This window comes from Siphateles boraxobius, unplaced genomic scaffold (assembly GCF_051911475.1).
Source record: "Siphateles boraxobius isolate OS27281-9 unplaced genomic scaffold, OSU_SipBor_1 3, whole genome shotgun sequence".
NCBI lineage: Eukaryota > Metazoa > Chordata > Actinopteri > Cypriniformes > Leuciscidae > Siphateles > Siphateles boraxobius.
The window spans coordinates 1,767,414-1,792,744 of NW_027508919.1; the positions used below are offsets into that span (position 1 = coordinate 1,767,414).

At 37.4% G+C, this 25,331-nt stretch overlaps 1 protein-coding gene across 1 annotated transcript in view; it reads right to left on the minus strand.

The window, feature by feature from the left end:
- Positions 1–1,784: 1,784 nt before the first annotated feature.
- spock1 (SPARC (osteonectin), cwcv and kazal like domains proteoglycan 1) overlaps positions 1,785–25,331 on the minus strand; it is a 214,858-nt gene continuing 191,311 nt past the window's right edge. The window contains exons 7-11 of the mRNA XM_077247341.1: positions 10,812–10,928; positions 9,694–9,915; positions 9,502–9,564; positions 9,253–9,390; positions 1,785–7,466 (exon numbers count right to left, since the gene is read on the minus strand). Of these exons, the coding sequence (XP_077103456.1) occupies positions 7,282–7,466; positions 9,253–9,390; positions 9,502–9,564; positions 9,694–9,915; positions 10,812–10,928 (725 nt within the window). The 3' untranslated portion in view covers positions 1,785–7,281. The remainder of the gene's footprint in view (positions 7,467–9,252; positions 9,391–9,501; positions 9,565–9,693; positions 9,916–10,811; positions 10,929–25,331) is intronic.

The following is a 25,331-nucleotide window of genomic DNA, read 5'->3' on the forward strand; positions in this document are numbered from 1 at the left end:
AAAAGTTGAAATTATGAAATACCAAGGGAAAACTGATATAAAAGTCATAATTACGAGTATGACTAATAAAAAGTCAGTATGACAAAACTTTAAATTATAAGTTTGAAGTAAAATTTTAGATTACAAAAATTTTAATTATGAGAAAAAGTCAATTATGACATCAAAACGTTGAAAATTATGAAACACTAATTTGGAATTATGAGATAAAAAGTCATAATATATATATATATATTTATCATAGACTACTTTTTATGTCAAAATTAGGATTTACCTAACCGTCCTTTTTTATGTGGCAGAAATGGGCTTCCATACACGAGACGGGAAGAAACTTTTAAAAACCTAATTTCACTTTTTAATTCAATTCAGCAAATCTGAATCCCTGTCATACTGACCCATAATAAAGGGAAATAATGCTGATCGCTGTCTCACTCGTGGAGGGAACACACGTTCTGGCATATGCGGCGACTACCCACAATCCCTCTGGAGACCTCTGAAACAGCTCTCTTGTTTTCGGACGAAGTCTGAAAGAGGACAAATTGACATGTTGAATACAGGTACGTTGAGGAGTCCAGATGGTGCAAATTCCCACGTTAACGTCTTTAAATAAACTCCACGGCCGCTGTCAGCTTGAAATTGCTTTTATCAGAGGTGTGGAGCCGAGAGAGAGGAGATCCCACTTCAATAAAGATTTCTGGAAGAAGAGGAATGTTCTAGAATCCCACAGAAACCATATCGGTTAGCACGTCCTAAATGGAGTGAGACAAGAGGGAGAGAGAGAGAGAGAGAGAGAGAGAGAGAGAGAGAGAGAGAGAGAGAGAGAGAGAACGAGTGGGCGACACAGAGACGCTAAGGAAGAGTGACTGACAAAATAATGGATTTTCCTGCCGGCCTAATGAATTAAAGCATATAAATCGGGTCTTATGAAATCAATGGTTGAATAAAGCTTATCAAATGAAGACAAAGGAAGAAAGTGGGCCGTGTCGGCTGGAGATCATTAGCTTTGACGGATGCGTGTGGCTCGTGAGCGAGCCGTTCTGAGGGCGTATCAATGGGAAATAGTGTCTCAGACAACAATCAATACATCACTACATGGAGATCATTGATGTTATTAAGGTTGCAGTGGAGGGATTACATTTTTCTAGATGAGAGTCATATTTCAATCTGTTCTGCAAGAAAACGTCCAAATGTATCCACATCGGAGGAAGAATTCGGCATAAAATGAAAATTCACCCTGTCCATTTTCTAAATGCATGTTAAAGATTTTATAATGAGCAATTCATCTGTATATGCGTTTTTAAAAAAATCCCCTCGTGATATTTGAACAAAATGTCTTAACTTGATCTTCTGCTGAAAAATAATCATTTAGTTTGCATAAACCAACCCTTTATTACAATCTACTGTAAGTTCACATTTAGATCCACCTCCATTTTTGAGATCCACGCCCACATCTCAACATCCAATCAACAACCAATGCACAGAACCAAGTCCCGCCCCACATTTTTATCGATAATCCATTACATTTCGATGTGTCACAATATGGTAGAAAAGAGCTTCTGTAACACTTTCCGTTTGATTTTAAATAAACATATCAAAGTAAAACGCTCATTATGGATTTAAATGATACCGTTTCAGATGTTCAAGAACAGTTAATGGAACTCAATGCCATAAAACTGTTCAATTCTATAATTTTTAAATAAGAACCAGTTCTCAAACCTTAAGTTGATTCACAGCCACCAGTTTCCAACACAAGTCACAAGAAAAGACTCTCACATTTGGAGAAGAACTGGACGAGGACAAACTCCAGTTTTATTCAGACAAACATTTTCTCAAGGAACCATTTTACAGTTAAAAATAAAAAGAGAGAGAGAGAGAGAGAGAGAGAAAAGAAAAGAAAAAGTCAAACAAACCAAACCAAACAGAGCAAACAAATCAGCCCAGAAAAAGAACATTCCAATTGGGACTCTCGATCAGGAGGGGAAAATCACGGGAAAACACGAAAACAGAGAGAAATCACTGAAACGGTGCCAGTGTTCAGCTGGAGACTCTGCTAAACATCTGATGTTACTGAATCAAAACCAGTAGGGGACACTTTTTATTTCTGATCCAGAACTAGTGATTAACTAATGAGTAATCAGCTGATATTTGGGCGTTTGAGATCACAGACCAGTAACAATGTCCAATCGGGCAGTAAATTCTTGAACTCTAAAGTGGGTTCAATGAATTTTAAGAAATATTTTGAGTATTTTTGCAAAATATTCTCTTAAAAATAAAGTTCCCGAAAGCAATGCAATAAAAGAAAAAAATGTGGTTCCTCAAAGAACCTTTCAGTGAACAGTTCTTAAACCATTTTAAAAATCTAAAGAACCTTTTTCCACTATAAAGAACCTTTAGTGGAATGGAAAGATTTCATCCCAGACAGGAATATAGTGTCGGCCCAGATCCGGTATCAGATTGCTGTCTGGGATGGATCTTAAAGGTTTTTATGGAACCATCAATTCCAAAAAAGAACATTTATTTTTAATAGTGTATGTATTAATTTCATTTCAGTACTTTTAGGTAACTATCATTAAATTTGATCGATTTTAACTGTTGAAATACCCATATTGGGCCAGATTGAACAGCGAGTTTGGTGCGAACACCAGCACTGTTTGGGTGGAAAGAGAGACAGACGGATAGAGAGACAGACAAATAGCGAGAAGAGGTCTGTACACTGAACTCAGGACCACAGGAGGGTTTTTACACATCCAGACTCAGGCAAGGCAAATGGACGAAGCCACATGACGTCATTAATTACATCTCCAGTTGAACATTCAGCGTTTTTCTTCTTTTTTTACACATTAATTATTGTCTTTACAGAGTAAAAAATATAGAGAATTAACAAAGGAAACTCTTGCAAATATGGCCATCGACTGTTTCATTTGTAGCTGCAGGTGTGAGTGCTCGGGTCACCTATGTGTGTGTGTGTGTGTATGTGTGCGTGCGTGTGTGCGGTAAAATAAGTGAAAACATTGTAACGAAGCTTTTATTGCACCTTTGTACAGGAGCGAAGCAGGCAGAGGCAGGACGGGACAGGATTGGGGAAGTTTACAGTTGCAGGCCAGGCATCAGACACACAGCAGCACTAGAGGAGGGGAGAGGTCACTTCAAAGGTCAAAGGTCATCGTTATCATCAGAAGTCCATGATGCAGTTCTGCAGAGATCAGATACGGTGTGTGTGTGTGTGTGTGTGTGTGAGATGCTCTCAGCTCATCATGAGAATGTGATTGATAGACAGAGAGAGAGAGAGACAGAGAGAGAGAGAGAGAAAGAGAGAGATTTAGAAAGGATGAAAGATAGGTTTCCTGTAGCCTGATACTAATATTGCAGGATAGGGCTGCACGATTGATTGAAATAAAACCGAAATCGCGATATGGCTTAGTACAAGTATTAAATCACAAAGGCTGTGATTTAATTAAATACATATATGACTTTGGGTCACTTTTAACATGCATTTATTAGAAAACATGCTAAGCATCTTCCCAAAATTGTAATGAGAAGGGGTTATAAACCGGGCTTTTAAGGGCTCTAAACTTTTAATAAAAACCAAAATATGTTTTATTATTAATATTCTTTTATAGACATCGATATAAAATGACAAAATTTTGGCCAAATTGTGCAGCCCTACAAACAAGCACAGCAAACCTGGAGCTTTTTTTAAATCACAGTTTTTATATAACAATTCGATTTCCCCCCCAAATCATGGAGCCCCATTTCAGGTGATTCAAAGGAAAAACCGTCATGTTGTTCCACACGTGTATGACTTTCTGTCTTCTCACAGCTCTCAAATCTCTCCAATCACAAGAAAACCTATGGTGCTTGGTGTCATATTTAATTTTTTCATATATTTAATAAAGTGCAATAAGATGCATTTCTTAAATGTGGGTCTGTTCCTCATAAAGCGTCTTATGAGGACATGAAATCTAGTGCATGAGTCACATGGACTGCTGTTACTTCAAAATAAAGGTTCCAAAAGAGGGTTTTCACAGCAACACCATTGAATTGCAATGGCAAAAAAACGTTCAGTTCTTAAAAGAACCATTTTTTTCTTGCACTGTGTCTATACCGGACAGCTTGAGGTTCTCTACTCACAGGATGCGACAAAGCGACCGTTGCAAATCCATTTGTTCTCCGTGTCACAAGTAGTACGAGTGCTTGAAGTATGACATATAGAGAAAAGGGAATCAGTTAACTTTCAGGAATCTGTCGTGTCGCTTCGCGCCGCATCCAGTGTAGACAGCATCACTCATCATAATGGGTTCTGTTTGTTCTTGTCGTGTCTGATATAGACACGACCGCTTGTGTCTGATATAGACACTGTTTTAGTGTAAAGAACATTCTCTAGAACCTTTTCCCACTAGAAAGCCTTTTGTGTAACGGGAAGTTTCCCTCGATGCCGATAAAGAGCCTTTATTTTTAAGATGCTTTTATGCGATTTTTGTTTAGTTTTAACTGTAATGAAAAAAAAAACAATCTTTGATAACCTCCTTTTGCATTTACAGAAGGCAAAACACATATCATACAGGTTTGGAACAACATAAGGGTGAGTAAATGATTTTTGCCTAATTATACATTCCTCTGAAATCATGTGTATCTAGTAAATGTGTCTTTTACTCTGAGATAAATAATCATTTCTGTAGGGAATGAAAAAGGAAAACAGGAAATAAAGAATAAGGAAAAAAAAGGTGTCAGGAAGCCAAAAGCCCATCAGTTCGTTCCTCTGTTACCCATAATCCCTCAGGGGCACCCAGAAACGTCCCCTCTGGGCGCAAAAACGCTTCATATAATCCATCTGGAGCGCCATCTATGATCACCGAGCGAGACATTCCCTTCTGCGGAGAACCTCCAGAACTCGCGCTCCAAAACGCCGCTGACACGAGTGAGAAAAGACGTGCCGGAGAGATGAGAAACGAGTGTGTGTAGAGTCAGAGGAACAGAACTAAGCTGCTGTGATCTGATATCAGCACTAAACTCTTCTGCAGTGTTTGTGTTTGAGCCTCGTGGATCATCCGATAAGAGCGGCCATCTCCAGTTCATTCTCTATAGGAGCCGAGCAGGGCATTGTGGGATTGAAATCAGTGCTGTGCGAGTGGTGAGATTGCCAAAAAAACTGGGAAATTCGGTTTCAAATTTCATATGCAAATCAGAAGCGGAAAACTAACCATGATTCAGTTTCCACCAGCCGTATGAACCTCACATGTGCTTATAAAACTGTTTAAGCTTGACATATTGGGTCGGATCAAACTATTTCCGATTTGATCAGATGACGAATGCAGAACGAGATGAATGATTGGAGGCGGATGTGACTCCAGGGCCCAGAACTCTTTCAAAAATCACGGATGTGCTAACGACACCAAATCCATCTCGCAGCAGCCGTCACGCAGAGAGCTTTTTCATTCGCCTTCTGTTTTTCGGCGAGAGGAAGCGTTCAGTAATGGTTTTAAAAAGGTCAGGCTGACGAGCCGTTTGATCGCTTCTGAATTCTGTCAAGCCAAAACTCTCAAGCTTCAGTGAACGTATCGCAAAGAGAGTCGACGCAAAGGTCACGATCCACTTTTAAAGGTCCTTAAAAAACAGAATAAAGGACTTTGAATCTAAATCATCAGCTGAAAACAACTAGCAAATGATGATATCAGGCTCACGGCCGACGTGCTCACTGCTGCATTCACATCGTGTCAGAATGACTGCAATTACCCGATTATGTTCACATCCTTGGACGCATGTTATTTACTACTAATTCATGTTAATATTCTTTTGCTAAATATTGAAGAACAAAGAAAACACTCCAGACAACAATGTTTGTAATCAAATGAAATCATATCAAACAGGCAGTCAAATAACTAGTTAATCATTGAAGCATTGAAGCTGCTGCTGTTATGGTTGTGTTTACAGGACGCCACAATGGTCAACACACAAAAAAGTGCTGTTCTTCCTCAGTATTTTTGTCTTGTTTTCCAGTACAAATATCTAAACATCTTAAATCAAGATACATTAACTTCAAATACAACATGACATACTATATTAAAGTCTTGTTTTCTGAAAAATGTATGCCTGATTTTGGAAAGTTCAAGAAGTTTAAGCTCAAAACAATAAAAAAGGTATATCTGTCAATAGGGTATTAAGGCCACTAAGGGCAGATATTTGTTATTGTTTAAGAACGATCTCACTTAATTTTGATCAAATTCTCAGAAAACAAGACCTAATATCTTATGTCTTTCTGCATCTCGAGTAAATGGAAATTATCAGAATAAGCTGAAATATAAATATTAGATAAAAAAAATTCTACTTCTAATTACAGTAACTGTGAAATGACGTGAAAGCAGCATAAGGTCAAATACACACAACATGACTGAAGCTCACCATCCTGCGCACATTTACACTCACAGTTTCTTGTGTGGTTTTTGTGACACTAAACCCGCCAATCACCAGTCAAACTCTTTCATTCTCACACAAAGTAATTCACACAAGAGGAAGGTGATTCACACAAACCACATAGAGGAAGGGATCGGGTCATTTTGTAACACAGATTTGCACATTTTAACAGAAAAAAAGAAGAAAAAGAAACCAGAAATATGCATGAGCCAAAAGTTTCATAATTTTCAACAAAAGTCTCACCCTACTTTTACACTCTCTCGCAATCTCATTAGCTCATTGCTGTTGCTCTTTGCTCAGATTTTAACTAGTTTTAAATTTATCATAGCATCTCTGACTAGATGCAACGTGTCTCGCATAAAGAGGCCATTATTGACGAGCATGCGTTACGATCTGTGCGTTACGATCTGCAGCCTCTTGTGGCAGATTTAGAACATGAAAGCATGATGAGCTTCAGTCTTGTAGTGCACGTTTGGCTTAAGCCCAACTGATCCTCACCCTCAAAGGTCTCAGTTTCATGCATTCTACAGTGGCATTCATGCATACCACCACTGAGAACGAACCTTTTAAAAGATCTTACTTAGAACTGGTAAGAAGCCCCGAAATGCTTAACAATCTCGTCATGCGCGTCTACCGCCTAGAGCCGCAAAGAGGCATCTAGAATACTAGAGGAGTGTTTGAACGAGGGAAAACAGAGGACAGAACATGAAGAGGCGGCTAAAGAAAGAGAGAATGAGGAGGACAAGTTCAGATCCAGAATGAGAGCTGGGCAGGAAGAAGGGGGCGTGTCCGAGGGGCGGAGCTGGAATGGCTTCAGAACTGTGCATTTTAACATGGGTCCCTGGTTAATTAACAGAAGATGGGTGGGCGGAGCTACCAGACGTAGCCAATTTCGTCATCCTCTCCGTCTTCGTCATCCTCGATCGCCCCGCGGGGGTGGAGTCGACCCCGCCTCTCTTTCTGTCGACCCCGCCCACGCTGCGGAGACTCCTCCTGATCGTCCAGTAGAATCACGGCACCACCACTGCCGAAATCTCCAGATGTCTCCTGATCCTCCTCTACACACACACACACACACACACACAAGCAGATGAAAGGGAAGGTGTCAGGTGGATAGATAGTGTGTGTGTGTTCTGAGGAAGATCATTCATTATATATAAAATATAATGTTTTATACATTTTGAAAGACAACTCAGGAAACACTGTTGAATAATGGAGCTTTAGATGTCAAAACCACACACACACCCATTAGGAATCAAAGTGTGTGTACAGTATATATCAGTGCTGTTACTGTTAACTAAAACTAAGACAATTAAAAATCATTTGACTAAGTTTAAGTACTAAAATTATTAAATACAAATTAAATGAAAGCTAAACAGAAATGTTTTATAAAACAAAAACAAACAAAAAAATGACAAAAGCACATAACAAAATTACTACAAGTTAAACTTAAATTGCTTTCTGTAATGGAAATAAAGCTGAACCCCCCCCCCCCCAATTTTTTTTTTAAATATTAGATGAAAAAACGTCATCTTAAAGCTGCAGTCCGTAACTTTTTTGGGTTAAAAATGATCCAAAATAAAATTTTGAGCAAGTACATAACCAGCCAGTGTTCAAAATCTGCTTGCCGTAGCTCGATTCAAAATGGTAAGATTGTAATAATGTTTTTTTTTAAATTCCAGTGGTACTGGTGGATTTCAGTGGGAAATTTGAGCATGTCTTTGTGTCATTACGTCACATCTGTACACATAAAGAAGAGTCTCGGCTAGTGGATATATTGCGTGTGAGGATGTTGGAGGTGGAGATTTATAGCCTTTATTTTCTCACAGCACTTGATATTATTAAACTTATCAATTTGATGGCGGATCCAGAAAGGTACAAACGACAATCACCAGTGACAGCTGGAGACTCACCCGCTGTAAAGTGCAGAAGACTTCGGTCGGACTTCAGAGTGTCTACAGAAAAAAAGAGACTGCAACCGGCCCATGCGAAAACAAGGATAATATCGGAAGCGCATTAAATGTATTCACGCAATGCTGATGTTGTTAACATTAACAATTTGAGAACAAAGAATAATTTGCACGGTTTGACGTGATATGATAAGCGATCGTTAGATTTAATCAGTGTGATTTACTGCAATGCTTTTTTCCCCTTAGTTGGTCAGAACAAAAGTGGATGTTACTTGGTTGTTTAGATGATATTTTCTGGTGAAAATTCTTATGTTGGTCATACTTCCAAACAGTATAATCTGTGATTCTGAATGTCAGTATCCACACCGGCGGCGACTGACAGCCGCACATTCTCCTCAAAACACTGGATTCATCCGTGCTGTGCCGTGCCGAGGCACAACCCACGTGAAGTTGATAATTACGCGAATAACTGCAATTGCAGATTTCAAACAGAGATGGTGACAAAGAGGAAAAACTACGGGCTTCAGCTTTAAACTTATATATTATACAGTTTATATAAAAAAACGAATAACTATATATAACAAAAGCATATAACACAAAACAAACTTTTAAAATTAGTTTTTGGTAACAGAAATAAAGCTAAAATAAAATATAAATATTAGATGAAAAATCAATTTAAAGAACTTCATAAAAAATGTCAACTTGCTTTAGCAACTAAGTGAAATAGATTTAAGTTGAAGTATATATGGACATTAAAAAAATGGCGAAAGCACATAACAATTACTCAAATTAAAATGAAAACTGAAAATATAAAAATAAAAGCTCATTTAAAATATTATATTAAATAATAGTATATAAATATATACAGTAGATGATACTAAAATGACACAGGTGTATGCTGTGTGTGTTTTTGTGTGTGCGTGTATGTGTGTACCACAGGTAGGGTTGCCCTGTCTGCGGGATCCTGCAATCTCGTTGCCGTATTTGTCGACACACCAGCACTGACCGGTGCTGCCATGACACTGAGTGGCCTTAAAATAACCGTCTTCAGTACAGCGCGGTACATACGTCCCTACAGATAGAGAGAATCACACAAACCAGATGAATACAGCAACGATAAACACAATCAATGCCTGATTGGTCAGACAGCAGGAGCTAACACCAGTTGATCAAATCCACCCACCTATCAGTGTCTTCCTTCGGCTTTGAGAACGAATTCTGTTCATCTCATTCTGACATGGCATGCCTGAAGAAACAAACATTTAAAAGAGTTTCTGTGACTGAAATTATGAAATATTCTGGGTTCAGTATATCTGAGGATCATCTACTAACTAACCCCAATAGGCTCATATCATTTTTTTTTTTGCAGACTCACCGTCGGGTTTCTGGAAACAGTAACACCACTCGTTGTTGGACAGCTTTCCATCTTTAAAGGAGTCGCAGGAGTTGAACAGCGGCCGCATGCACAGCTCGTATTTGTCGAGGTAAATGGCGCTGAGCTCTGATTGGTCGAGTAGGAGGTCGTAGTTCATGTCCAGCTTGTTGAACATCCACCCGAGAGAATCTTTACAGATGGGTAAAATGCTTGTGTCGAAACCTACAGGAGAGAGACGGTCAGGTTTATACTGGTGATGGACGGACATATTAGTTAAATCCAATAAACAATTAAAATAAATCATAATTATAATAAATAATCCTTTTAATTCAGTAAATGCATAGTAAATGCATAGATAAAACAGTGCTTTGTCAGCAGGTATTTTATAATCTACTAGACTGAGATATTATTAATAATTCTGATAACAAGCCAGTTGAGATGGATTCGGTAATTGCAATGATGTATTTGATATGTATGTTTTGTTTGTTATTTTCCTGAGATTGTGTGTTTATTCCAGCGAAGTAGATGTTTTCACTCTGTACCCTATAACAACATATAAACCTTTTAAAACTGATTACATTTATGAAAGGGTGATATACTCCCCTGTCATTTATTATTGTTCTCCATTTGAAAACATTAGACTTTGTGAATTTATTTAGTCTATTATTAATATGAGTGTCGCTGCTGTTGTTAAAAATATCCAAAGATGAAGGAGTACTAAGCTACACTAAAGTACCAATGCTTTTTAAATTTTTTTTTAAATTTGTTAGAATTATTTTCTCGTGCTTTATTTTTTACCTGTTTACTTACCTGATCAAAGCTGTCATTAAAAAAAGACACTTTATTTTTTCTGCACTCTGTCAGACTCTATTTATTGATGTTGTTTTGCTTTGTATTCAAGGAGGACAAAAGAGTCTGAAGAGTAAAACAGTTTGTTCAGTTCAGTGCTGTTGTTATCATTGTATCAAAACAGAAGTAAAACAACAACTATCACAATAACTTCTGCATATCGGATATCGGGTACATAAACATGCAAATAATCGGTTAAAGCTCCAGTTGTGACTGAGCTTCAATTGAATAATGATTTACCGTATTCGAACACACAGAGGCTCACTTACGTCCTTGTGCAGTGTCACTCGTGGTGGTCTTCAGGTCTCTGTTGGCGTCCGTGTGCAAAACCCCGAACCAGTCTTTGAGTCTGGATGCTAAACTTCTCAAATCAGCATCGCTGCAGCCTAAACAAACACACAAGCACACGGGTTAAAGGAGCACGTTTGTGTTCTGATGATATATTAATCTGTCTGACACTGAACTGAGGAACGCTGATTGCATTCAGCTCTTTAAACAATATTCATTTCCTTTCGCTTTATTTATAAACGTATTTACAAAGGAACATTTATAGTCCCTGTACAGAGTGACTAAACAGAGAGAGAACTTTTTTTATTGCTCAGATGCTTCTCTTTTATGACTCAGGAGACTTAATGGGGTTCACTGGTCTGTTTCATTTTAGCATCAAGATGTTTCTCCTAAAATGATAGACTCGCTAGTTGTGACGTACGTAAAATGGAACAGCTCAGATCTGTCGAGGAGAAATGTTTGAGTTCATATTGAAATCTAATCACTATCTAGGAGAAATAGTTGAGATATAAAAGAGATCTCATTTATGATTGTTCTTTTTTAAGAAGTATATGTGTGATAAAAAAGAAGAGAAACCTCGCCAGAATAAAATCAAGAGTTTTATTCAAATGGTCGTTTTTTTGTGTGTGAGGGTTTAAGGTAATTTCAGCAATTACATCCGCTAGAATGTGATTTTATTGCCGTCTGAAAACAGAAATGTCAGTGATTTTCTCCAAAGACTGCAGGAGAAACTTCCAGGCTGTACAATCTAGTGATTTCGACAAACATCGGGGTTGCATGTTAAATTAATTCTCATCTGAATCGACATTTCTGAACTTACAAGGAGGAATTGAACATTGCCGTAGGGCTGTAATTTTACACTTTTACCGTGATGAGAATGTGAGTTTTTGCCATGATGGAGGCTTGTTTCAGAGAACCGCTCTAAAGGAACGACATGAATAAAATGATGTCGCTTCCTCAGTATTATTTGCCACATTGTAATAATGGTCATGTGACTCCCTCGTATACCTGTGAAATAATTGCCATTTAAACGGTTTATCATGGTAGAACTACACTGCAAAAAAAATGTTTCTTGTTTAGCCTTTTTTTCCATTAAAAATATCAAAACATTCTCAAATCAAGAGACATTTACTTGAGAAGCAAAATGACTTAAGATATTAAGTCTTGCATTCTGAAAAATATACAAAAATGTTGTAAGTTTATGCTTAAGACAAAAAAAAAATAGCAGTGGGGTCAGTTTTTTTTTCAGTAAACAAGACCTAATATCTTAAGTTATTTTGCCTCTCAAGTAAATCTATCTTTATTTAAGAATGTTTAGATATTTGTATTGGAAAACATTTTAATTTTTTAAAGGAAGTAGGCCCTACCTCACAGACCAATCAGCAGCAAGCACCAGGCTAGACTTCTGACTTTTATTTTCAACTGCATTGGTACAAAATATTACTTTGTTTGAGATATTTCAGAACTGCAAACCCCTTATATATATATATATATATATATATATATATATATATATATATATATATATATATATATATATATATATATATATATACACACATATGGTTAGAAATAAAAGGTGGTTAGTAAGCCAGAAACATCACAAGATGCAAGGAGGTTTTCTTTTTAAATATATAAAAATGCACAAAAATAAATCCATGTAAATGCATTTATTTAACAGGGCATCTTTCATCTTAAGCTGAAGCGACAGCTCTATTGCAATGCAAGCGATTTAGTTTTTGTTTCAAAGTCTTGTTTTTGGTCTATATGCAATCTTACAGCACTATAACACACACTCTCTCTCTCTCTCTCTCTCTGACACACACACACACACACACACACACACACACACACACACACACACACACACACACACACACACACACACACACACACACACACACACACACACACACACACACACACACACACACACACACACACACACACACACACACACACACACACACACACACACACACTCTCCCCTATATAATCCTGCATGTGTCTCTATCTGAAAGTGTTGGATTATTTTGGTAGTTGTGTGAATCACACTTCTCTAGCAGATATCACAGCACTGTAATTCCTCTATTCTACTGGAGGAAGGCAGATATGTCTGTGCTATGATACATCACATCTGTGTTTGTGTGTGTGTGTATTCTGTATTGCAATCATAACTCTGGTTTACACTATTCATTAAGCAGCAGAAACACACACTGCCAGTAGGGAGGATTATGGGAGATTACCTTCAGCATGTGTCTCTCTGTATGTGTCCAGTAAATACGGTGGACTGGGAAAAACATTAACAAAGTGTATTTTTAATAAGAAATGACTTAAGATTAACCAGTTGACAGACTCTTTGAAACTGGTGAAACAGCCGCTGCAGTAAATCTAAGAAACCTCTGAGAAGAAAATCAAAAAGTGTTGCATAAATGTAGGCCGCAACTAACAGCTATTTCGATAATCATTAAATATGTAGATTTGTTCTCTGAATAATTTGCTGTAGTATATTTCACCAGTTTTCCAAAGATCTTCAAACAATGTGCAAACTGAAGTATATAATGTGTTTGCAAAGTTTTATATGTTTAAAATATAAAAGTCTAAATATAAAGTGAATAAAATGAAATAAAATAAAAATAAAGGCTCCAGCAACCACACGACTCCACAATATAAATAAAATAATAAAATAATAAATGCTCCAGCATCTCCACGACCCTATATAGGACAAGCAGTTTGTAAAATAAAATAAAATAATAAATAAATAATAAAATCACCAGGACCCTACAAGTGGTTTAAAATAAAATAAAATAAAATTCCCATGATCCTATGTAGAACAAGCAGTATAGAAATGAAGGAATGAATAATATAATATAATATAATATAATATAATATAATATAATATAATATAATATAATATAATATAATATAATATAATATAATATAATATAATATAATATATCCAGCATTCCCATGACCCTACATGGGAAAAGCAGTTTGTAAAAAATAAATAAATAAATAATAAATACATAATAAAATCACCACGACCCTACAAGTGTTTTAAAATAAAATAAAAAAAGTAAATTTCCCATGACCCTATGTAGAACAAGCAGTATAGAAATGAAGGAGAGGGTAAGTGCAGTAAAGGGTTTGATGGCACAGTAAAGCATCATAAACACACACACACACACTTCTGAAGCCAGTAACACACACACACACACAGACACACAGACACACAGACACACACACACACAGACACACACACACACACACACACACACACACACACACACACACACACACACACACACACACACACACACACACACACACACACACACACACACACACACACACACACACACGATATAAATTTGCAATCCCATTTTCTTGAAATATTACCATATCGGCTACTTACACAGAACAAGTGCATGTTCAACTTCAGTATAAAAGTGGAAGTCTGCAGGAGTAAAACTGAAGTGTGTGTGTTGAAGTGCAATAATTCAGCTGAATTGTATTGTTATAGTTTTGTGACAGGAACATGTCACTTCTATTTCCACTAACATCAGCGCAAACCTGCAAACTCAAAATTGGGGAGTGTCAGGAGGGAAATGGCTTTTCAGAATAAGCCGCCTGACTGATAACACACACACACACACACACACACACATACACTTACTGGCTGTCCTTGTTCCTCAGATAAATACACAGATCTGAGAGCAGATTTTTATTTAGAAATTTAAATGTTTGTATGTGTGTGTGTGTGTGTGTGTGTGTGTGAGCAAGAAACAGTAACTCAATACAGTAACTCAATGCATGTTTAAAATGTATGTTTGTGACGCCCATAGGGGATATATATGTAAGGAATAATTGACGACAGCCCGTTGAATTATTAGAAAAATAATGTACATCCGAGGTGGTAATGCGGTCACGACGCGAAGCGGAGTGGCCATTACACCTTGGGGTGCATTATTTTTCTAATAATTCAACGGCCTGAAGTCTATTATTCCGCTTATACTACAGTTACCACACATCGAAACATTGTTCAAATGATGTATTTCAAGACGTTTGTAAAGTTTTTGTCATTAAAACGCTCTTGTATGTAGGACTAATTTATTGCGCATCTAGTCCCACGCCTCCGTTGCTAAGTCCAAAACGTCATTTTAGAGTTAGTAACGGAGGTTTGAGCCACTGATAGCAGACTAATGCTGGACATACTTAACGACTGGCTGAAACATTCTGTTTCCATCGACTGCAGCAGATTTTAAACACAGACTGAACGCGCTGAACACGCGTTTGGGCATCATCAATCATAACAAAGTATCAAATTACATTCATAACCGGCCTTACAATAAGTGTGTCCCCGGCTTTATGCAGTTATTAATGCAGTTATTAGAGAGAGAGAGAGAGAGAGAGAGAGAGAGAGAGAGAGAGAGAGAGAGGCATGTGCTTCAATGTTATTATTTATTAATTAATTCAATTCATTTTAATTAGTTCGTTCATGTTTTTTTCCTAATATTGAAAGTAGTAAATGAAACACAAAGTCCTATTAACAAGTAGGCTATAGGCCTATCAATAATTATTTATTTGTTATAGCCTATTATCTGCAATAATTACGAAAACCCGTGCAGAAGGACTATCAATTTATTTATATAGGCCTATTCAGTTTAATTTTCTATTGACTATATAGGGCTATATACTTTGTTTATTAAAATAAAACTGCATGTTTCCATTGATTGTGAAGTTAGACATCGAAAAATTGCAGATCAAGCGCATGGGCTGCATGTTTTTTCTTGTTATGAATTGTATCCTATTTTCCGTTATTACAGTTAACTACGCGAAGTGATATGGAACTGTAATGCGGTCAAGACCTGCCTGGAACTACGTTAGCCGTGCGTTTCCCTGAAAATAATTGCACACCTTAGAACGTTCTCAACCAATCAGAATCAAGCATTCAACAGCCCTGTAGTATAAATATATATATATATATATATATATATATATACAGGGGTTAAATTGGGATTTATCATGTGGGGGTGCTCTCCCTAGGGGGCTCTGGGGGTATACCCCCTCGTGAATTAAAAAAAAAAAAAAACCATTAAATAGCACTTTCTGGAGAGTTTTGTGCAAAGAAATGGAGAAATTGAGTATTACATGATATGTGAAAAACTGCAAGGTTAAGAGCATATACTTTGCATTGTTGTAGTATCAACAGGTATTAGGACATTTAGCATTTACATTACTGTTAATCAGTCATCACTTGATTACATATTGTATTACCTTGTTATGATATATAGTGACCCATACAATGTGCCAAACATAATGTGCCACATGAAGAGACAGTGCAGCATATGACAGTAGCAACAGCTGAGAAGATTTGGGTCTGTGGTGACCAGGTCCACCTCACACACACTTCCTTCTCCCATTCTCTCTCTTTACTACTATAACAAAACACACACACTCATCCTACTCTGCATAATTTCTCATCAAGATCAAGACACAAAAATAAAATCAATCTATCCTTGTGGAAAGGTTTCTTGGTAGCTAAATGTAGGTCTAGCAAGTCTTATATTTCTGTAATTCACACAGATCAAATACAAATATGCCGACTGAATATATTGCTAGTTTATTTTGAGTAGCCTGCTAGCAGTTCTCTCGGCAGTTTGCTGATAATCAGGTGCGTTCAGTAAAATGCTCAAAACATCTCCTGAGAAAAATCACATGGTCAACCTAGTCTTGGTTATTTAATTACCTTGTCATTCAAGGCCAGAGCACTTTTTGTACATTTCTGGAACTTTTCCGTGCTTCAACTTCCCGCGCAACTACGAATCTCCCAGGAATATTCATTATATATTGCTGCGTACATTTATCCGTGTCACCTAGATGCGCGTGCGCGAGCGGTGCGCGATCATGGTCGACTGACAACGAGATTAAGCAGCTGAACAAGAACACGGCCGTGTTCCGATTGTTCTCAGCTCCGCCGAGACAAAATAGACATGCCATTTCAAAAATCTTTAATTTATTGTCATAAATATGTTTTCAAAAGCATTACTTTCATCAAATTTTATGTGACATAATTTCCAGTAGGCAATTGACTGCAAACAAGCAGGCTTATGTGCCGGGGCTGAGCCCCGGAGAGCCCCGGCCCAATTTAACCACTGTATATATATATATATAAATATATATATATAGAGAGAGAGAGAGAGTCTATACTAGAGTCTAAATAAAACAAAAAACGTGTCAGCCATTTAACCAGGAGCATCTCTTTGATTCGCACATGTACTGGTTGAGGTTATGTTAAATAGTCAAGGCTTAGCTCGTGAAGCTGCGGTTAAACATGTTCTCTCGACTGTAATGTCGGGTAACCGCTCAAGATCACTGGACGGGTGAGAGAAACTACAGTGAAGACTAAATCACTGCATTAACTCAGTTCAGTTCAGTTCATGACACGTCACTGCAGAATATTTACTAGAGACTAATGAAGGAGAAATCAGACCATGTTTTACACTGATTTCCAATGATCTATAGCACAATGTAAAAACTCAGTTAATCAAGCAGCTTAACAATGAAGCCTACATTTCTAAAGCGTCTAAATGATCAACATGATCAAAACTTTGCTGAAAATCCTGTTGTACACAATCTCATGTCGTCTGATTGATAGTTTATACCTTTAGGAAGTAAAAAGCCTTTTGGTATAATTGTAAAAATGTCCCGCTTCAGATCTTGGTTCACGTGTCTTTTTGCTGTGAGATCTTTACTTAAAGTTAATATAACTTATATTGTTAGTAATATTTCAAGATGAACACTTACTGGACTGAAGCAACTTTGGTTTACTTGATTATCCATACATCATTTTTATGTTTGGTGTAACATTTTATGCATTCAGTGTATTTGCTAAAATGTGAATATTAAATATGATCATCAGGTTTTTTTAAGGAATGTTTATTTGTTCATCACTCAATCATAATTATATTGCATTGCGTTATACGTTTTAAACCTACAGAGCTTTAATCATAAAACTAAGCATTTAAATATCACCTTAACAAGATATTGGCAGATATAGAGTGATGACTGTACGTCGTGACGAAGCTAGGGCTGAACGATTAATTGCATTTGCGATAATATCGCGATATGATGAAATGCGATTTTGTAACCGCAAAATCTGCGATTACATTGGTCACGTGACACGCGAGAGAAAAGCAGTCTGCAGATCAAACATCAACTTGGCACGCTACGCATAGGTCTGGCATACAGGAAAGAAAAGTTTCTTTTTTATGTATCTGATATTGTGTTATTTATTCTCTCTCTAACAATTCTGGATCGATTCAGAGAATTTCAGAATCGAGTCTGAGCTTAGTTTTTAAACACAGATGCGTGATGACGCTGCGCGTGCTTTAGAAACAACCGTATTCTGCTTGCTTCTAATTTCTCTCTCTCACACACACACACACACACACACACACACACACACACACACACACACACACACACACACACACACACACACACACACACACGAACACACACACACACACACACACACACACACACACACAAACACACACACGAACACACACACACACACACACACACACACACACACACACACACGACACCGCTCGAACCTTTCGAAAAATTATCTTTCATAAAGTTCGGAATTTAAGCGAATTACAAGGACAGTCGCGGGCTTCATTGCACAGGTTTTGCCGCTTTGATGTTACTCTTGCAGTGCGCGGTCTTGGCCGCCGGAATTTTCCTTACAAATGCTCCACAAAGGCATTATTTATGTATTTTGGAATGCAGTTGGCTTATATATTAAAAATATGAAAATCACTGAGAAAGCTGCTTTCATTTTAAAATACTTACGCGCTTTGTAAAGAGTGCTCGTGCATGCGGCTGTGAGCGACTCATTGGTTAAATGTTTGCATCTCAAAATGCTTTTGACGCGAAATTAATGTTAACACGGTCAGTTATATCTTAAACCCACAGGACAAACCACATTTATAATTTCAAAAGAGATATGTGCATTAGAGTGAATGCAGCTTATCGTATAGGGGGAAAATCACTCCAGCTCTTGAATGGAAAACGTTCAGACAGCCTACTTTTAAATACTGAAAGCACTCTTTGTTTATTGCTTGTAGTGTTTTTTTTGTTCCTCTTTATTTACTAGCTTTTATATTTTGAAGCTATATTAGTTTATAGCCCATTTAAAATTCTTAACATGTAATTGGTTTAATTAAATGTGTTTATATATATATATATATATTTTTTTTTTAAAGTATGTATATTTACACATGTAATTAAATACATATTTTAAGTGAAAGTGAAAGTGAAGTGAAAGTGACACGTGATTTGACCTCTGCATTTAACCCATCCAAGTAAGTGCACACACATTAGGAGCAGAGTAGTGAGTAGTGAACACACACACACTGCAAACGTGGATACACACACGGAGCAGCGGGCAGCCTTGAGTGGCGCCCGGGGAGCGATTGGGGGTTAGGTGCCTTGCTCAAGGACACCTCAGTCATATTCCTGCCGGTACTGGAATCGAACCAGCAACCTTTGGGTCAGCAGTCCAACTCTGTTACCATTAGGCCATGACTGCCATGGCCATGACTTAAGATTAGTTAATGAGAAAAAAATTAGATCGGATAATGGGCTGCCTAAAGATTCCCATCCCTACTGTACAATGATTTATTGCTTGTCTTTGTCGACTAATACAGAAGGTAAAGAACTTAAAGTAATCGCATATTAAATCGCAATCGCAACATTGGTTAAAAAAATGGCAATTAGATTATTTTCCATAATCGTTCAGCCCTAGACGAAGTAGTCTGTGATAAAGATCTCATTGATTTACATTACAAGCTATCAGAATTTCATCATATTTTGCTCATATAAATATCAACAGCTGCAACAAATTGCATATTTTTGCTGTTTTGGCCTAAATATAAATAAAAAAAAATTCCATCACATTCTCACTTCATCAGACCATATGAGCCATGAAAGCCTGATGTATGATCTCAACAAAACCAAATGCAAATTTTTAAAAATAAAATAAAAATGTGTTTAAGAGTTTAATAACTCTTCCATTTTTGAAAAATTAGATTTTTCCGATTATTATTTCATATGTCAGTCTTCCCAGGGTGTTAAAGAGAAACCTGGAGATGTTTCTAGTCCTCTGTTTGATTGACAGGTGGGTTTCCGTCGCTGTCTCAGTAATTAAAGGACGCAGTCGTCAGGCTCTGATTGTTCCCGCAGACATCTGTACGTACGGTGTGGAGGATAACTGCTGACTCTCATGCGGGACAGCCGTTCCTCCGTCTCCAGCGCTCGCCTTTAAAGATAAACGCTAACAGCAGCAGTCGTCATTCACACACACTCCGCTCCGGACGAGATGATGAACGCATTAAATTCAGACAGACGTAGATATTAGTAATTCCCTACAGAAAATCGTCTCTCAGATTGATTAACAGCAGGGGGACAAGATTACACACTTCTGCCGCTGTCTCAGCAGCGATGACATCAGATCTACGGATGCCACATATAGAGCGCGCGAGATAGATTATCACATTTAATTAAAGGAATAGATCACACATTAATGAAAAAATGTCACTGTTCACACACCCGTATGTATCCATACAATGAAAGTGCATGGTGACCGAAGCTGTTGAGGAACCCCATAAAAAATGATTATAAAAGTGTCACAACGATAGTTCATATGACTTTGTGATGAACAAGCATTAAACTGAAAAATACTGGAGTAGGATTTACTTTAAAAAGCTAAGAAACAATTTTCACTCAGTAATTGCTTATAAATTTCACAAAAATAAAAAGAAACAGCAACTTGTGAAATGCACTCCAATAATCTGTTTTATTTGCAAATCGAAAAATCATTTGTTTAGTGTGTTTGCTGGAAATCTTAGTTTGGTTATGTGATTTTCACTAATAATGACTTAAATTTTCTATTTGTTCCTCCCACAATAGTCTCTTGGAGTATAACACACACTTTTATGACAGTCGTATGATACTTTTATGGAGCTTTTTGTTGTTTTAGAGCTCAACAGCATACATCTCCATTTGTTTTTCAAGCAAGAAATGAGTCATTGCAGGTTTGGAACGAGATGTTAGTCTGTCTCTGATCTTGCACTTAAGTGTTTTTTTTTATATATTTATTTTAATCCACACACACTGTAACACTGTTAAAGTAAACAATTGTATTTTTTGCCGCAAGAGATCGTATATTCAAAACAATAAGAAAGGTGTAGCTTGATGCTGTGAAGGAGCGGGTAATGATGGGAGCTGTCGCCTCCACTGCCGATGGAAATCAATCCGAAGGGACTCACGAATAATTGTGGTCCATGAAGACTGTGTGACTGTGCAAGACACTACAACTACTACTTCCGCATTTCTTTATGAGACCTACTGTGTAGCCATGATTTCTACAACAGAAAAAGCAGAAACCGAGGATAACACGGACATGATGCCATTGACAGGTGACACAAGGAAGAGGGACGTTACACTGGTTAAAATTGAAAATGTCTCTGGATTTAAACATTTGGGATAATGTAAGTACACAAGAGAACAAAATATAACACTGTGCTAGTGGTTTTTGTATATTTTAATGCAAAAATCCCCAAAAATTAAAAAAGTTTTAAAAGCATACTGAGACTTCAGCTCTCTAAAGAGGCTAAATGAACATGATTTAGTCTTGTTTAATTAGGAAAAACAGGCCAATAGATCACAGACTAAACATTTGCATAAACCCAGAGAGAGAGAGAGGATGAGATGCTTTAAAACTTATAATTAGAGATCTCGACGACCTGAAGAGTTCACATGTTCTGTGCCTTTATTCAACATCATTTCTATCCTTCATGCTCTCAAAAAATCAATACAAAATGGAGAGAAAGCAACCTTAAAACTAGATTGCATTAGATGAATAGTCCATCCAAAACTAAAAAGAAATGTACTCGACTTTCTTTATGCAACACACTGATCTGTACCATGCAATGAAAACATATGGTGACCAGGCATGATAAAAAAAAGCAACGTATAATAACAGCCGTGCAATTTAACTGAGGTGCCCCTTTTGTGTGAAGAACAGACTAGGGTGCCCAGAAGTCCCGAAAAATTCAGGACAGTCCCGAAATCTAAGCTGTTGTCCCGAATCCCGAATCCGACCATGATTGTCCCGAAAATTATACTAAAGCAAAATCTTGCTTTAGTAAGATTTAGTTATTGTCTGCTAAAACATTAAAAACTGTCCGTGGAGGTTGAGTCGTGAAGAGAGCGAGAGTTGCAGCAGCCGCGAGCTCAGTGAATGAATGTGCAGGCTGCCAGTCTAAAGGAGTGATTGATTTGTTGCGGCACTGTGTGCCAAAAAATACTTCGGCAATGAACAATGACTACATTTTAGACTACATCCTACACCCCGCCCCCCACCCCATCCCGAATTTCAGCCAATCTCATCTGGTCACCCTAGAACAGACTGAAATTCTCTCAAAATCTCCTTTGTATATGTGCATATTCAGTTGATACATACAGACAGGTTTGACGTCAGTAGTTGACGTCATAAGTTGTTACATCTCAAGAGACCAAGTTTGTATGTTTTGAACTGAACAAAACTGATATTTGAGAGAAAAATTATGCTACTTTACTATCATTGATGTACTATAGTTTTTGTTATAATAAATTTGCTTTATTTCATAATTTTCTGTTTTCATTCTAATTTTAGATAAAGTTTTGATAATTTTTTTATTTTGTAGTAATTTTTTTCAAGTTTAAATTACATTATGGTGTGTTTTTGTCCTTTTTTAAAGTCTCTGGTCACTGTTTACTTCCACATTCTCTGTACTAATGTTCAGCTGATGGTTAAACTCGAGACGACTCGAACAAAAGCTTGTACTGCTGAAAATAATTTGACAGACGGCAGAGCCTACGGTTTCCATGGCTGCATCTTTTTGTCACTGTACTGTTGTTAAGGTAACAGGTGCAACACACAGGTGTGGAACACAGGTAGATGATCTTAAAGGTCAAAGGGCATCCAGGGTTAAATTCCTGCTGATACTCATTTGAATTCAATCATGTCCCCATATGGCGTAATAAGCGCACACACACACAAACAAACAAACACACACAAACAAACACACACACACACACACACACACACACACACACACACACACACACACACACACACACACACACACACACACACACACACACACACACACACACACACACACACACACACACAGAGTGAGATAGAGCCTGTAACAGTGAGTGAAATGTGTCATCACTACAATCACATTTGATAATTGGCCAGATAACAATCATCTAGGTCAGTGGTTCCCAAACTGGGGTACGTGTTCCCCTAGGACTACGTGAGGTGACAGAAGTGGGTGTGCGAACAAAATACTGAGTTTTGCCATCCATTTAATTCTAGTCTACCTTGAAATGACACTAAAACAGAGCATGTATTTCTAACAGGCAAAATGCCATAAAAGGTCAAATACATGACATCTAATCAAATTACATCATCTTTTGCAGTCAAGTACCTGTACCTGTCTATCTATGTAAAGTGCTTTGAGTGCAGAGAAAAGTGCTAAATTAATGTAATGAATTATTATTAGCAAATCGAGCTACATTACTGTCGTTCTCAGCAATGCACCTTTGTAAAAGTGGGGATTTAGCACACAGACTGTGCATAGAGATCGATTTTGAGACTCAAACTCTCTTCGATACTAAAATATACCCTGTGTGAGTTCTTGTTTTTAATGTTGATAACATGAGCAAGAATGCATTTTTTTCAAAATATCCACATAATTGTATATGTGATATTGATTTTTTTTATAACAGTTACAGTATAACTGTCACGTACCGCTCTGAGACACAAAGGTTGAGGATCCAAACAGCTTTTATTAGGGGTTATCCACAATCATAATCCATATGACAGGCAAGGGTCAAAACCACAGGGAAGACAATCCAAAACAAGCCTCAGGGTAAGCACAGGGAAACAGGGGAATCCAGAAAATCAGGCAGAAGGTCAAAGTCAAGGTCAAGGTCAAATCACAGGCGACAAGAGAGAGTGCTAAGAAATGCAGTGTGACACATACACAACTTTGCAGAGAATGACTCAATAAACAGGGCTTAAATAGACCAAGTTAACAGGGGTAATGAGACGCAGGTGGAAGTACCAACTTTTCCTGTTGGTTGCAATTCGCAACCTCACCACTAGATGCTGCTAAAAATCACACACTGCACCTTTAATGCATCCTTGCTGATTAAAGTATACATTTCTTTTTGATTTAAAAAACAAAACAAAACAAATATCCACAGAAATTGTAAACAGAAACAGTAATTTTTGTTATGGTATAATGTAAAATATTCAAAAAAACAAAATACTGCATGGATTATTTTCCCTGAGTTACAGTATTGTTTTTCTGGTGACACTGTTTTGCTGACATCCTCACTTTTCTGTTGTGTGTATTCTGGTAATCATATAACATTATTTTAATATGAATTACTATACTGATTTTCATACTATATTTTGAAAGTCCTCCAGCAGATACGGTCTCCAGTTCCGCAAACTTTGTGCAAGGTTCTCCTGCAGACAGATGGCTCTTATCGGAGGGGCTTTGACATACCGCTGCAGAGATTTCATTCCTGATGGAGGTCCGTCATTCTGGCATGTTTGCGTTTCTGTGCCTGGAGCTCTGCTTAATTAAAATGAAACTGGGAATCTGGTTAAAAGAATTAATCTCTTTAACCGAGCAGTTTCTGTAAATGCAAATCAAGAGCGCGAGTATGTGCGTGTGCATCCTGGGTAGAAGCATATGTTGAGTGGGTGTTGTCAATGATTCAAAAAAGCTCTTTCTCTTTCTCGAGGCTCAGGAACTCATCCAGACTCTGAAACAGGAGCAGGAGGAGTGTGTGAACGTGTAGAGGACTGTGTGCTCGTGCTGCTCGCAGCTGGTGGGTGGCCAGTGGAGAAACAGGAATGGTTCAGAGAGAGATGAACTCGAGTAAAACTGAGATCTTTAGTGATTCATCTCCTGCCAGAGTGAAGGATTATGGGTGTTTCGGGATGGAATACAGATCAGCAGGTTGGAAAAGACAAGTGGATCAAACAGAGAAGCTCAACCGCAAACAAGCACCAACACAGGACTACAAACATCCAACAAACTCAAACTCTTTTAAACTTAAACTATTCCTGAGCTAAAACGTCTTTAAACTCAGAATGTGATTTCTGCATTTCAGAAAACGAATCGATTTTCATGAGCCAAGAAATCCATGTAGTCTCCAAAAAGCCCCAGTGCATTCATTACCAAGCTTTCCTTTCTATAAGTTAAATAAATTTCAATTTATTATGTGCAATTAATATAATATTATGATGTTTGGAAGACAATTATTTCTTGTTCCTGTATAGCTTTACTACCAAACAAACCCACACACACACAACCGCACACTCTATAGAAAGATATATTCTTAATATTTCATTAGCTGAA